The 16,022-nt window shown below is 44.4% G+C and overlaps 1 protein-coding gene across 1 annotated transcript; it reads right to left on the bottom strand.

Annotated features, from left to right (window-relative positions):
- Positions 1–1,443: 1,443 nt before the first annotated feature.
- On the bottom strand, positions 1,444–2,994 carry LOC148564694 (uncharacterized). Its single transcript, XM_088487074.1, has 2 exons — positions 2,377–2,994; positions 1,444–1,938 (listed from the first exon to the last, which is right to left on the bottom strand). The coding sequence occupies exons 1-2, from the start codon at positions 2,992–2,994 to the stop codon at positions 1,444–1,446; spliced, it is 1,113 nt and encodes a 370-aa protein (XP_088343200.1).
- Between the last annotated feature and the right edge of the window lie 13,028 nt (positions 2,995–16,022).

Genomic DNA, 16,022 nt, shown 5'->3' with positions numbered 1-16,022 from the left:
TGTCCGTGAGAAGACGGCCAGCCCTGAGCACTCAACCTCTGCTCGACCTGAGGATGATGACTTGAAGCTTATCCCCACCCCCAAAGAGGCAGAGGGCGTCTTCCAGCCCTGAGGGAACTCTCACTGTCATGGAGAGAAACTTTGATGTTGGGGCTTTCATCGACTCCCAACTGATCCCTGGCACGGAGGATCACTTCCTCGGTACCGAGCTGGCAGGGTAGGCGAGGTGGATGTACCGCACGCTGCTCTGTGGAGCTGTGATAGCTCGGAAGGCCGAGTTCGAGTTGTCGGGGATGCAGTCACTACGAAGAAAGCTTGAATCTGCTGCCACGACCAACAATGATTTCAAAGTTCAAGTCGAAATGCTTCAAGAGCAGCTGTTCGAGGTGGGGGAAAAACTCAAGGTTGCTGAGGAGAAAGCTATGTCTACCGAGGAGAAGATGAAAGCCTCCGATGAGACCGTGTCCCGTTTGACTGGGCGGGAGATGACTCTAGAGAGCCAGCTGAATGCCGCGCAAGGTCGGGTGGTTGTCTTGGAGAAAGAACGTAACGAGGCCGTCTCGTTGGCTAAGGCTGTTCAAGCTGAGGTTGAAGAGCTCAAGAAGAAATATAAGGTGACTAGAGAGCAGTGAAAGAACGCGATCTTCATGACAGATGAGGCTCTTAAGGCCCAGGTGAAGATCGTGGCTCTCGACTTTGACACGTCGGCGATTGGAGTTTTCAAGACAATCAAGGATGGCAAGATTATTGACATGCCGAAGAAGTGTTTTTGTATGGATTTGTGGTTTTTGTTTTAGAACTTGCTTATATTGTAGAACTTGTTTATATTCTTATACTTTAAAAGTCGCTTGGTCGGCTTATCGTTACCGTCGTCTTTGCCTCTAGTAGTGTTTTTACTTCGTCATGTTACCGTTTTGTTGGTGTGAGCTTTGCGATCATGTTTATTTACCGTTGCGTTGGTAGTTTGTCGGAGCCAGGTCGTGGCCTTTTGTTATCGCTGTAGCCATTTTGTAATGGCTTTGGTTTAGGTGGCTCCCAGGGTGATCAGTCCCGGGGTGCCGTGTTCTGGTTCCGTTTAATGCGTCGTGGAACTTGTTGTCGTGTGATGTTTAAGTAGGAAAAAGAATAATAGAAATTAAATTGGTAGAAAAGACAAGTAAAGATTAACTGTTAATTAAGCAAGTCTGTTACCAAGGTAGATACAAAGGTAAGCGATTTATCTCGTTAGATCGCCCGGTCGGCATGCTTGATCTAGGGGTAAAACCTTCTCAGGTTGCCCACATTCCAAGTTCTCGGGACTTCCCTTCCATCGAGCTTCTCCAATTTGTAGGCACCCTTGCCAATCACTTCTTTGACCCTGTAGGGGACTTCCCAGTTCGCCGCTAGTTTGCCTTCTCCCTGGGCCAGTAGGCCGATGTCATTGCGCCGTAGGACGAGGTCGTTCTATTCAAATTCCCTCTTGAGCACTTTGGTGTTGTAGCGCAGGCCCATTCTTTGTTTTAGTGCTACTTCTGACAGGTGGGCCTTCTCCCTGGTCTCATCCACTAGGTCCTTTTCTACAGCTTCTTCCACCCCCTTGAGAAGTAATCGTGGACTTGGCTCGTCGATCTCTACAGGTATCATTGCGTCAACCCTGTATGTCAGGCGGAAGGGGGTTTCTCCCGTGGCGGACTGCTCGGTTGTACGGTAGGACCAGAGGACAGAGGTGAGCTCATCAGCCCATGCTCCTTTCTTGTTGTCTAGTCGTTTCTTGAGGCCCAGCAAGATGACCTTATTTGCGGACTCGACTTGTCCGTTTGTCTGGGGGTGCTCTACTGAGGAGAATTTTTGTTTGATGCCCAAGCCGGCGAGGAACTCTACAAACTTCTTATCGGTGAACTGCGTCCCGTTGTCTGAGATGACGACTTTCGGGATGCCGAACCGAGTTATCACCTGCCTCTACATGAATTTTTTACAATTGGATGAGGAGATAGTGGCCAGTGGCTCAGCTTCTATCCATTTGGTGTAATAGTCGACGACGACTATGAGATATTTGACTTGCCCTGGGCCACCCGAGAAAGGTCCCAAGAGGTCGACTCCCCACTGCGCGAAGGGTCGGGAGGCCGTCATCAGGCTCAGTTCGGTGGCCGGTGCTCTGTGGAAATTAGCGTTCTCTTGGCACTTCACGTATTTTTTCACGAACTCCTTGGAGTCTTTCATCATTGACGGCCAGTAGTATCCAGCTCGGATAAGCTTCCTTGCTAGGGCTTTGCCCCCGATGTGGTGACCACAGCACCCCTCGTGGACTTCTCTGAGCATGTAGTCCGTCTGGTCGGGGTGTAGGCACTTCAGCAGAGGTTGACTAAGTCCTTTTTTGAATAGTTAGCCCTGTATTACCATGTATTTGGTAGTCTCCCTTCTTAATGCTTTGGCTTCCTTCTCACCTCCAAGGAGTTTGCCATTTTGCAGGAAATCGGTGATGGAGTCCATCCAAGAGGGGCTTATCTTGGTCAGGTGGAGGGCAACCGCTGGCTCTTTCGTGATGCCCTGGATGAGGGAGCAGTTGTCGGTTCCAGGTTTAGTGCTCGTTAGCTTGGACAGGAGGTCTGCCCGTGTGTTCGTCTCCCTTGGAACGTGTTGGACCGTGACCTCCTCGAACTGTTTGCTAAGTTCTTTAACCCTCTCTAAGTACTTTTGTAATAGCAAATCCCTAGCTTGGTAGCTACCATTCACTTGCGACATGATGATCTGTGAGTCACTGCATACTTCTAGCCTCGTAGCCCCGACTTCCCGGGCTAAAATCAAACCGCCTAGGAGGGCTTCGTACTCCGCTTGGTTGTTCGACACTGGGAACTCGAACTTGATCGATTGTTCATAAATGACCCTGGTTGGGCTTTCTAAGATGATCTCGGTTCCCCTGGACGTCTGGTTGGAGGCTCTGTCAACATGGAGCTTCCACCGTGGGCCCGTGTCCTCGGTTGGGTCTCTCGTTACTTCCACCAGGAAGTCTGCCATTGCTTGCGCCTTGATTGCATGTCGGGGCTGGTACCTTAAATCATATTGGGACAGCTCGATGGCCCAGGTCATCATCCTTCCCGCTAGGTCGGGCTTTTGGAACACTTGACGAATTCCCTGGTCCGTTCTTACGACCACTTGGTGACCTTAGAAGTACTGTCGTAGCCTGCAGAAAGAGGTCAAGAGCATTAATGCCAGTTTCTCCAACTTGCTGTACCTAAGTTCTTCTCCTTGCAGCGCTTTACTCACAAAGTAAATTGGTTGTTGGACTTTCGCTTCTTCCCGCACCAAGACCACCGCCAGCGCTTCCTCCATTACAGCCAGGTATAGGTATAGCGGTTCTCTGACCACAGGTTTACCGAGCACAGGCGGTGTTGCAAGTATCTTTTTAAAGTGGTTGAACGCTTTCTCGCATTCCGGGATCCAATCAAATGCTATTCCCTTTCTCATTAGGTTAAAGAAAGGTAGGGCTTTTGCAGTCGACACCCCGAGGAAACGGGATAGCATAGTGAGCCTTCCCGCCAGTCTCTGGACGTCCTTGACACAGCCCAGGCTCTTCATTTGGAGTATTGCTTGGCATTTTTTAGGATTTTCTTCCACCCCCCTTTGGGTTATCATGAACCCTAGGAACTTCCCGGCCTCCATGGTAAAGGCGCACTTGAGGGGGTTGAGCCTCATGCCGTGTCGTTGGAGAGCCATGAATACGCTTTCCAGATCGCTCAAAAGGTCTTCGGGTCAGGTGGTCTTGGCAAGGATGTCGTCCACGTAGACTTCCACCGTTTTGCCAATGATGTCGCCGAATATCTTGTTCATCAACCTTTGGTATGTGGCCCCTGCGTTCTTCAGGCCGAAGGGCATTATCTTGTAGCAATAAATTCCCCCTGGCGTTATGAATGCCGATTTTTCTTCGTCTGGCCGGTGCATCGGGATCTGATTGTAGCCGAAATAAGCATCCATAAAGCTCAGATACCGGTACCCCGCCGCCGCGTCGACGAGTGCGTCAATGTTGGGTATGGAGTAGCAATCCTTGGGACATGCTTTGTTTAGATCAGAATAATCCACGCACATCCTCCATTTCCCACTACGCTTTCTTGCTAAGACTACATTCGACAGCCAGGTCGAGTAGTCAAGTTCCCAAATGAATCCTACTTCGAGGAGGCTGGCCGTCTGCTTGGCCACCTCTTCTGCTCTCTCATGTGACATCTTCCTCCTCCTTTGGGCCACCGGTCTGGCTTCTGGCTTGACGGCCAAATGGTGTGACATGAGTTGGGGGTCTATCCCCGGCATGTCGGCTGGTGTCTAAGCAAATAGGTCACCATTGGCCTTGATCATTTCCATTAGAGGTTCTTTCAGCTCGTGAGGGAGGTTTCTGTTCACGAAGGTGAACTTCTCCTCCGTGTCGCCGACTCTAAACTTTTCCAGGTTCCCTTCTGGTTCGGGCCTCGGCTTGTCGCTGACTCTGGCATTCAAGTCGGCAAGGAACACCCCTGATGTTTCTTTGGATTTCTTTCTTAACGAGAGACTGGCATTGTCGCAAGCGACTGCCGTTTCCAGGTCTCCCCTTACCGACCCTACTGATCCTTCTTCAGTTATGATCTTCATTATCAGCATCCTCGTGCTGATGACTGCCCCTAAGTCGTTGATGGTTTTCCTCCCTAGGATGACGTTGTAGGTCGTGGAGTCTCGTAGGATCGCGAACTCTGCCATTACCGTTCTTTTCCCTTGGCCCTGTCCCACGGAGGTCGGCAGGGAGATTATCCCGTCTGGCTTGATGAAGTGGTCGCCGAGTCCTACGACGCAGTGCTAGTGGGTCTTTAAATCGGCATCCCGTAGGCCTAAGGCGTCGACCACATTGCGGAACATGATGTTCGAATCTGCTCCCGTATCCACGAGGATCCGCTTGATGAGGCCGGTTCCCACTCTGGCCGTAATGACCATGGGAGGGCTTTCCGCGACCTCGTCGAACCATTGGTCCTCCAGCCCAAATGAAATGGATAGAAGTGTCTTGGGGTTTCGCATGGAGGATGTGGAAATAGCCAAGACTTTGGCGTCTTTCTTATGTGCCGACTTGGACCTAGGCACCGCATTTCTCGCCGTTACCACGTTCACTATGGTAAGGCTGTGGTTGTCGTCCTCTGGCTCTTGGCATCGCTTTCCTGCCTGGGTCTTGTCTTCGCCCTCGTGGTCACGATTCCGTCTCCTCGGCTCCCTAATGAGGTGGGAGAGATCGGCTAGCTTTCCATCCCTGATCGCTTGTTCCAGCACGACCTTCAAGTCGAAGCAGTCCTGCGTCTTGTGCCCATAGCCCTTGTGTTAATCACAGTAGAGGCTCTTGTTCCCGCCTGTTCGTTCTTTCAAACGTCGGGGTTTCGACAAGATCCCCTTCTCGGCTATTTGTTGGTAAACTTCCATAATTGGCGCGGTGAGGAGAGTGTAATTAGTGAACTTCCCGACATGAGGAAATGACCTGGTAGTCTTACTCGGACCGCCGTCCCTAGCGTGTTCCTTTTGTCTTTCTCCACTTCCGTGGTGTCGGTTTTGATTGTAAGGGGGATGTTGTTTGTTGGCAGCCACGACCTGGCTAACTTCTTCATCATTGATGTATTCCCTGGCTACACACTGGATCTCCTGCATAGTCCACACCGGCCTCGAGGTGAGGTGCTTTCTGAAGTCCTCGTTTAGAAGCCCGTTCGTCAGGCACAAGCTTGCAACCGAGTCAGTCAGTCCGTCAATCTCCAGACACTCATCGTTGAAACGGTCTAGCTATTTCCTGGTCGGTTCGCCGGATCTCTGGGTCACTCCAAGTAGATTGATTGGGTGCTTTACCTTCACGATTCTGGTCAAAAATTGGGCTAGGAAGGCGTGGCTGATGTCTGAGAACCTGGTCACCGAGCCCTGCGGGAAGTTATTGAACCACCGTATTGCAGGTCCTGCTAAGGTGACCGGGAAAGCACGGCACCTTACCTTGTATCCCACTCCTTCCAGGTTCATTCTGGCTTCGAAAGCCGTAAGGTGTTCCCGTGGGTCTCGGGTTTCATCGTACCTCATGTCCGTTGGCTTGTCAAAGTGTTTTGGCAGCCGGACCTCGAGGATGGAACGATGGAATGGGGTCGCACCCATTATCACTGGTCCCCGCGTTCTGATTATTCTTCCTTCGTCGTCCTCCCGACGGGCGTCCTCACGGTTTCGCTCCATGGTACCCCTATCGTTCCTGGCGTATATGAGGGGGTCGTGGCGTCTTCTCACGCATCCTCCCTCCCTATCATTCTCAGCCTCAGATTGTGGGCTAGCTGTTTGTCGAGAGCGGCTTCTTGAGACAGAGCGGGAGTGGCTTGATTCTGAAGTTTGTTGACGATGTTCCCGGTCTGCCAGCCGGCGCTCTAGGTCTTGCATTCTGTGGCGTAATTCTTGCATTATTATGGCGCTGTTCTCGCCAGTTCCCCCGAAGGGTCGCCTTTTGGGAGATCGAGTGGTTCATCGTGGAGGGGAATTCGTGCGTGGCCGGGGAGGGGCCGCAGAGGCTTCTCCTCTGTGCTCGGTCTCACGACCTGCTCCTCCTGGGCCCAGTACAACTTCCATTCAGGCGATTGCGTTTCTACAGACGGCGCCGATGTTTGGTAGGTCGGGTACCGGACGGTTCGGGTTTGTACTTCGATAGATGAGAGGGGGATCACCTGGTTCCGGTTTGCTGGGTTGAAGGGAGTGCAGCCGACTTTTCGAGCTCTTCGTGTGGAGAGGGGGGTGTCACCTGCAAAGACACTCCGACGCTCTAGTCAGCAAAGTGCGCAGGTGGAAAAGGGTGAGTGGTATGTGACGTACCTTGGGGGAAGGGTAGGACCTTCCCTATATATATACCATGTCAGATGTGGGCCCTGCAAGGACTGGCCCACCTTCTTCGAGGCTCCCTCCGCACAGCTGTAGCAGAGCTGTAAGGGACGCGTAACGACCATATGAACCATACCCAAAACCACCACCTCAATATTCACCATCTACGTATCCTTACCAAGAAGAACCACCTTCCTATTATGAACCCTTTCTCCAAAATAATGAACCCTCCTATCCACCCCAACCACCATTGGATGACAACATCCTTAATGTTATTCGCCAAAGGCAAATACAGCTTCAAACCATGCTTACATCTACTCTCACTAGTCTCACCTCTGCTCTCCAAACTCTTGTATCCCATGTGGATACATCAATCCAAGAGCAACATAATCGTAATTATGCCATTGACTCGGAACAAGAGCAGCACGAGGTAGCCCAAAAGGTGGAAGACATCAAGGAGGAGTCTGATTTTTTGTTGGAATAAGTGGAGGAAGCCGTAACAGTTGAAGAGGAAGAAGTGGTTGAAGACTTGGGAGATGCGAAACCTCCATAGGAAAGTCCAGTCCTAGAGCCTCCTTCCAAGGTGTTTGATGTTGATGTTGAGAAGGGTGTACAACCTCCGAGGCATATCATGGTTGAAGACTTTGCAGAGGTTGATCAAGAGATGGAGATTAAAGAAGAAGAAGCACAACCTCCCATGCCCTTGGTAAGTAATGAAGAAGAGATTGAATTAGAAGGAAGCTACCAAGAGAAAGAGGATGAAATTGAAGAAGCTTGCAAAGAGGTGGAAGTTGTCAAGAAAGAGCTCAATGGAATGGAGCTGGAAATCACCTTGCCAAGTTTGTTGGAGACCTCTCTCCCAAAGCCATCACCATCCATTCCTTCATTCAAGTGGGTAAATCTTTCATCTCTAAGCTTAATTAACCCACTTGAAAATGCTTTGCTTGAGACGGATGGGCAACTTAGAGCCCTTTGTGGCTATAAGAGCAAGAGAGAGATAGTTAGTGGTAGGAGTTGTCATACAAGGTTCAAGATGGTTACATGCTCCAAGTTGAGGTGCAAGGATTGGTGTAGAGCTTGATTGCTCACCACCCAAGTGGAAAAATGATGATCAACAAGAAGACGGGTGCAAAAGCAAGGTTTGGGACCCCGGAATTCATTCTAGCAATCAACACTCTTGGGGCCTTGTCACTTGCTTTAACTTGCTTGAAGGTTTTATGCAACTAGTGTGGGATCCTAGAGGCTATTAGAATTACAAACACTGGTGGGGATTCCTGGATGAGTTCAAGCACAAGCCACCATGACAAGGAGCTCACCAATTGTCCAACTTAAGGACTTTAACTAAAAGTGCTAGGTGGGAGACAACCCATCATGGTATATTCTTTCCTTTTTGTTCTTAGTTTTATTTTATTTTATTCGTGTTCATTCATAATTTCTGCATAGTCATTTGCATTCTGCATTTTGCATCCTGCATATAAATTAAAAAAAAAGGGGCAACCCACGCGTGCGCGAAGGCCACGCGTGGGTGTCGATTCCACATTTTGCTATCCCATCCAACGAACAGAAAGTTGTGATGGAATCGTGTGGCTGGGGTGCTCTACGCACAATTCGAGCCACGCGTACGCGTCTACGACGCGTGCGCGTCACCTGCAACCTAGGAAATCCACGCGTACGCATCAAGCACGTGCACGCGTGGATAGGACAATCGGCGTAAATTGGTGTTTGACCCGAGAGTTGTGCTGCCCTTGCGAGGGAACTGTGCTAGAGGCACAAAATCATCCACGCGTACGTGTCCCTGATGCGTGCGCGTCATTTCGCTTTCAAACCCCCATGGATACACATGAGCGACGCTTACGCGTCAAATGGCCAACTCAGATGTCACCTGTACGCGTAATGCACGCATGCGCGTGGCGCTCCGTTTTTGAATTCTTGGTTCTTTTTTCTCTTCTTTCTCCTTATTTCCTCCTCCTTTCTTACTTTCTTCTTCTTTATCTCTTTAACTTTTCATCCTTATTCACTTTCATTCTATTTTACTTAATTCATTTGCATACTTTCATTCATTGTATTTTAATTTTATGCATATTTTTTATTTTCTTCTCTATGTTATTATTTTACCATTGGTGTTAAACGGTTCTTATTCAACTGATTGCATCTCTTTTACATCCTGATTGCTTCGTGCCTTGTTTTATATTGTTGGGTGATATTAATTATCTGTCAATGCCAATCTTTTATGATACCTGTATTCCTTTTGCATTGACATGAATTTATATTGTCTTTCATTATCTACTATCTCTTCCCCTTTGTTGCAATTTTTGCACTATTGATATGCCATGTGCTTCTACTGTTTTCTCACATTCATGTTGTAGCTACCATGTACTTGAGACTCTCATTGTTTGGCATTAACCCACCCATATTTTCTTTGTTTTCTATCTTTGTTTTTGGGTTACTTTTCTTCCCTTTTTCTTTTAGGATGGCCACCAGGAAGGAAAACGGAAGACTTTTACATGATGCGATAGACAAGTCCATCTGCACAATCTTTGGGGAATTGCATCATTTGGAGCAACCCATCCACTTGCACATCTTAGCATGCACCGAAAACGGTGCAATCTTTAAGTGTGGAGAGGTCAATACCGACTTCCGTGGGTTAGTTAGTTCCTATTTCAACGCCAATGTTTTTCTATGTTAATTTGTTAGTTGTTGTATTTGCATGTTTGATTGCATGTTTGTTTGATTTTGTGCATATTTTACCACTACTTGATTAAAGTAATGAGTTTCTTTTCAAGACCCTATTTTATAATATTTCCCTAATTTAATTTGAAAATTTTTTGTTAAACTTGTTGAAGAATGTAATTTGGAATATGAATTATAGCTAAGAATACACAAACCTGTGAGATTTGAGCTTAATTACATGGTTACACTATTTAACCATAATATTTTATTCTTGTGTGTTTCCTTTTCTATGATTGTAATCTATATTTTGTTCCATTCTATATGTCCATTGTTTAGTGTATTTACATGCTTGCATATGATTGAGGCCGTTATTTGTTATTAGCTCACTCATCCCAAATAGCCTACCCTTTCAATTACCTTTGTTTGCCACTTTGAGCCTTTTAATCCCCTTTTGTTCTATATTTTACCACATCACTAGCCTTGAAGCGGAAAAATAATTAATTACCCCAAGTGAATCTTTGGTTAGCTTAAGTTAGAGATTGTGTATCAATTAAGTGTGGGGAATTGTGGGAACTTGGGTTGATGAAAGTGTACAGTGTTTCATTGACAAAATATTGGGAATTTGGGTACCTACTCATGTGAGACCAGAAAATCCATGTGCATTGATATGTTATGCTTACTTTTATATTTTTAATAAAAAAACAAAAAAATAAAAAATATTCAAATAAATAAATAAATAAATAGGGACAAAATTACCCCAATGTTAAGTTTAATAAAAGATCAATGCATATGTGGTGAAATTAAAGAAATATTTGGTACATGAGTCTGTGATACAAAAGTGGGAATTATGGGTAGCTAGGCACGATTTTAGAGTTACATAGGGTGTGTGTGTGTTAGGTGAGAGCTTAAGTTAGTCAAAGATTCATATTACAGCTCACTTGGTCATACATATATCTTCACCTTCATCTTAGCCCCACTACAACCTTGAAAAGACCTCATGATGTTTGCATTGGTATACTAAATTTTTGTTGATTGGTTAGATGAAGAACAAAGTCTAGAAAGCATGACTAGAGAAGAGTAGAGTGATTAACCCTAGACACTTGAGCGATTAGAGTGCATATACACTACCAGTGAGGGTTCAATGCTTGATTCTATGTTCCCTGCTTTCATGAGCTATCTTCTTACAAGTTCACTTGTCTTTTATTATATGATTTGAATTAGTGGAATCTGATCTATTTTTGTCTTGAAGACTTGTTTACTTTTAACCAAGTTGATAGGAACATCTTAGCATATAGTTGTATTCATATAGGTTGCATCTCATGAGTCTTACTTTCCCCTATTCATTCTTTATATCTCCTTGAGCTTAGCATGAGGACATGCTAATGTTTAAGTGTGGGGAGATTTGATGTACTACTATTTCGTGGTACATTTTGTACTTAATTGAGTGGATTTTATCCACTAAACTCACACTTATTTATATAATTCGCATGTTTTACATTTTTCTTCCTAATTCTGTGCTATTAGTGAAAACATGCTTCTTTGGCCTTAAATTATTAATTTTAATCCTCTCTTATTACCATTCGATGCCTTGATATGTGTGTTAAGTAATTTCAGGCTTTATGGGGCAGGAATGACTTATGGAATATAGAAAGGAAGCTTGCAAAAATGGAAGGAACAAAAGAAATAAAAGAGACAACCAGTGAGGATCGACGCGTGCGCGTACCTGACGCATACGCATGAATTGGAGTTTGCACGACGACGCGTGCGCGTACCTGACGCGTACGTGTGACTAGCACAGAAGACAAGTGACGCTTACGCGTGACCAGGGTTTTTGTCAATCGACGTGTACGCGTGACTGACGTGTACGCGTGACATGCGCTACCTGCAGAAATCGTAGAAAATGCTGGGGGCAATTTTGGGCTGAGTTTGGACCAAGTTTTCAGCCCAGAAACGCAGACTAAAGCCAGGGGACAAGCAGAGACTCACTATACAACATTAATTCACACAATTTAGGTTTTAGAGGGAGTTTCTAGGAACCTCTCTCTAGGTTTTAGGATTTCTCTTAGTTTTAGGTTTATTTCTTCTCAATTCCAGGTTCAATATTCCTTTAATTTAGTTTCTCTTCTACTTTGAATTGTTCTAGCATTCTAGTTTATTTCTTTTCCTTGTTGATTACTTTATGTTGACAATTTGGTTTATGAGCTCCATGTTAGATTTGATTTCTTTTTTTAATGCAGTTTGAGGTATTTCATATTCATGATTTTAATTCAGCTTTTTACATTCTTAGCTTGAATTGATTAATTGGAGATGCTTAAGTTATCAAACTCTTTTGTTGATTGTTAATTGAAAGTTGCTGGTTGATTTGGATCCCTCTAAAGCTAGTCTTTCCTTAGGAGTTGACTAGGACTTGAGGAATCAAATTGATTAGTCCACTTGACTTTCCTTTATTTAGTAAGGGTTAACTAAGTGGGAGCAATGAACAATTCTCATCACAATTGATAAGGATAACTAGGATAGGACGTCTAATTCTCATACCTTGCCAAGAGTTTTCTTAATTATTAATTTACTTTCTTGTAATTTATTTTTCTTGTTCCTTATTCAAAAACCCCAAAAAGATAATCTTCCATAACCAATAATAACTACACCTTCCTGCAATTCCTTGAGAGATGACCAAAGGTTTAAATACTTCGGTTTATTTTTATTGGGTTTGCTTAAGTGACAAACATGTTTTTGTACGAAAGGATTCCTTGTTGGTTTAGAAACTATACTTACAACGTGATTACTTTTGTGAAATTCTTTACTAGCAAAAATCTGTTTGTCAAATACATTCACTGATGATGAGTAATTGGGCTGAGAACTAGCTAAAAAGCTAGGTTTGGTGTGGCCACCAATCCACTTAATCTAGGCTTACTACCATTTGAACAAAGTAAATTTGAAAGTAAGCCCAGAGATTAAGTTTGGTGTAGCCACCACCATACGAAATCCCACCGAGCAAGCCCAATACCATCCAAGTTAAAGCATTTAATAAATTGGTAAGTATATGAAAAGTTGGTTTTAAATGTGTTTGGAAGGGGTTGGAAGCAAAGAAATGTGAAAGGACTAAAGTTAATTCACCCTTATGAACACATTAAAAACCCAATGATAAACCCAATTTATTAGATGTAATGGGATTAAGTTTGGTGTCCCATGAGACACTCATCAGTTGCAATTTCATTCACTCATATTAAAAGGAATGTGAAGGATTCTTTGTCATTATTGATGGGGTTTCGGTTTTACTTTTCAGGAGAGAGAATGGGACCCACATGATTGATAGCTCATAAAGCAAAGAAGTCAAAGTGTACTTGCACTTTGGAACTCAACACATGCAGGAAGCAAAGAGTGATAAGGATTGGCACCTCTTCCCACGCTAGGCGCCACTCCCAAGTGGGAAAACATTTAATTACTTTCACTTTCCACCATTCAGACCACACTTTCCATCCCTATAAAAACCCCTACTTTTTCCCACCACTCCTCCCACTTCAAACCCCAGCTTCACATACGAAAATAACCCCACAATTCCTTCTTTCCTCTCGTTTCTTTCCTCTTTTTTTTACCTTTCTTCTTCTACTTGAATAGGGACAATCAAGTCCTAAGTTTGGTGTTGGAGCAAAACAGTGTTTTGCTTGCTCTCTTGCAACTTTCTTCAATCTTCTTTAACCTTTCAAACACCTTTCTTCATCCCAATGGCACCACCAAGAGCTTCATCAACAAAGAAAAGAAAGACCAAAGAACCAACCTTAGGGTCCTCAAGCCACAATGAACACAAGTTCCTCTCTTTATTCAACCAAAACCAATTTTATGGTTGGGTGAGTGAGAGGCAAATTATTCCAGAAGTTGGGTTCCAATTGAGAAGGAATGAACACCCTGAGATCAATAGGGAAATCAACAACAGAGGCTGGGCACTCTTGTGCAACCCACCAAGGAAGGTGGTAGAAAGCTTGGTGAGAGAGTTCTACGCCAATGCTGTGCCTCAGCCAGGGCAACCCTATGGCTATCTTAGCTATGTGAGAGGGAAATCCATTGACTACAGTCCCTCTAACATAGATAGGATGCTCATGGTGGGAGAAACAAGCTCCACTCGGAGTTATGAAGAAAGAATGAAGCAAGAAGACCCAGGATTTGATGAAATCCTCAATGATATTTGTGTGTTGAATGTGCAATGGATCAATGATAGAGATGGAAGATCCAACCAGCTGAAAAAAAGAGATTTGAGCCCCCAAGCTAGAGGGTGGCTGGACTTTGTGAGAAGATCTCTCAACCCTACTTCAAACACTTCCGAGGTTACAGTGGAAAGGGCTGTGCTCATATACAGCATCATGAAAGGTGAGAATGTGAATGTTGGAGAAATGATAGCCAACAACATCAAGAGGGTGCTAAAAAGCACCAAGGATAGCACAAGGTTGGTCTTCCCCAGCATTATTCAGAGGCTGTGTGATGAAGCAGGGGTTGAAAAGATTATTGATGAAGTGCTGGTAGATCAAGACAAGCCCATAACTGCCAAGAAGATGACCAAAGTAGTGGCTGTCAACCCACTTGAGAGAAGAAGGGAGCATAGAGGACATGCTCATGTGCCACAAGGGTAGCCACAACAAGAAGAAGAGCAACCACGTCATCTAGCACTTCAACTACCACCATACCAATAATATCAACAATTTTCTGAAGGTTTCAACTGGGAGCAAATGCAAAGAGACATACACCAAATGAAGGGAGACATACACCATCTGAGAGAGGATGTCAACCAACTCAAGGATAATCAACAACAACAATGGAACCAAGTGAATCAGAACATACAACAACTCCAAGGGAGCTTGGAGCACATGAGGAAGGAGCAGCAAGAACAGTTCAACTGGGGAGAGATGTAAAGTGCACTCAACAAGATAGTGGAGCAGAATAAATGGCAGCAGAGGAACCTTGCTAAGTTCAGGAATCTTTATGATGCCAGAACTATCTCAAGGAGGTAATATGATATCAACACACAAGCGAAGCTGAATCACTTGTGTAATGCTGTGGTTGCCTTAAACCCTGGATACCCAATATCCATGCAAGGAATGGAGGAATTAAGTGCAAGACAAGAAGAAATTCTGGCCAAGCACAAGGAGGGTGAAAGAAATTACATGAGGAGGCTAGGATTCTGGAAGCCCAAAGACACAAAGGCACAAAAGGGATCCTCCAAAAAGGATGATGATGACTCCTCCCCTTCCAAAAAGAGAGACGAAGGAAAGGGGCAAATGAACTTAAGCTGTTCAAGGTTGTTGAGTTCCATGGTTGACACTCTCAAATTTCTGGATTTCTGTTTAGTTTCTTTATGTTTTAGTTTCTGTTTGAGAATAAGTTGCAATGCTAGGATAGTTTATGTTTAATGCTTAGTTTTTTTTCTTACCTGAAGTCTTTTATGAGTCCTTTGAATTATAAGAAAGAAAATGTAATGTTAGTTCAAGTTCATCTACATCAATAAAAGATTAGTTTATTTCCATAAGAGTCATTGAGTTGTTACAAAAACAAGAGCGAAAGAGACTAAGACCAAGTTTGACTGTTCAAAAAAATAAAGAGATAAGGAACTAAGTGTAGAACCTTGAATGAACTGGAAAGAAAATGAGTCATGAAAAAAATGACTAGGCTTAGAAGGTATGATAAGTAGATGCTAAAGGGTGTTCCTTGAATATCTATAGAACCAAGAAGTAGTAAGCAATAAAGACCCAAGGCTCTGAGCATCAACTACTAGGATGGAAAGAAACATTAAATAGCTCAAAAGAGTTAGAGAACCTAGAAGATGCTTGTGGTAAAGATGTGTCAAGAAGAGACCTGGGCAAGTAAATTCTTAGGGGTGTTTTAACACCTAGTACCCTAAAGCCAACTGGCTTGGGAGTGCTAATTGAAAGCCTAACTAAAGGGTTGTCTTGAGACAAAACACTCAAAGTCGCGGTCAATGAAAAATAAAAAGTGAAAAGGACAGGACAACCAAAAGAGAATGAAATAAATCTTGCTACTTCAAGGTGACAATAAAAAAAAGGACCCCTGAAGCTTATACTTGGAAGAACCCTCAAAGATCTAGGGGTTCTTTGTGACATTGAAACAAAAATATTCATGTGTTAAATACTTAGTCCTATCCTTAGTAATGTTGTACATCCATTCAAGTTCAAGTATCCTTTTAAGAACTACTCACGTTGATTTGCTTGGGACAAGCAAAACTTAAGGTTGGTGTTGTGATGACTTACATTATCTACCCTTTTTTCTTGCATAGAAGGGACCATAAAAGAGCATAATCTCATTTGATCATTGTAATTCATGTACTATTTGATGAATATTATGGTACATTGCTTTGAATTGGGTTTGTGCTGAATTTTAGGTGAAAAAGACATCAAAAAGGGAAGAAAACAAAAAAACAAGGCCGGGCGTGTGAAACTGGCGTGCCACGTGGAATAAATGCAACAAAATTGCACTGGCGTGGCACGCCAAGAGCTGGGCGTGGCACGCCAGTAATAAATTCCAGAAAG

The sequence above is a fragment of the Arachis ipaensis genome, chromosome B5 (assembly GCF_059453495.1).
Source record: "Arachis ipaensis isolate K30076 ecotype BB chromosome B5, ASM5945349v1, whole genome shotgun sequence".
NCBI lineage: Eukaryota > Viridiplantae > Streptophyta > Magnoliopsida > Fabales > Fabaceae > Arachis > Arachis ipaensis.
This window is presented reverse-complemented; position numbering and strand designations above follow the sequence as displayed.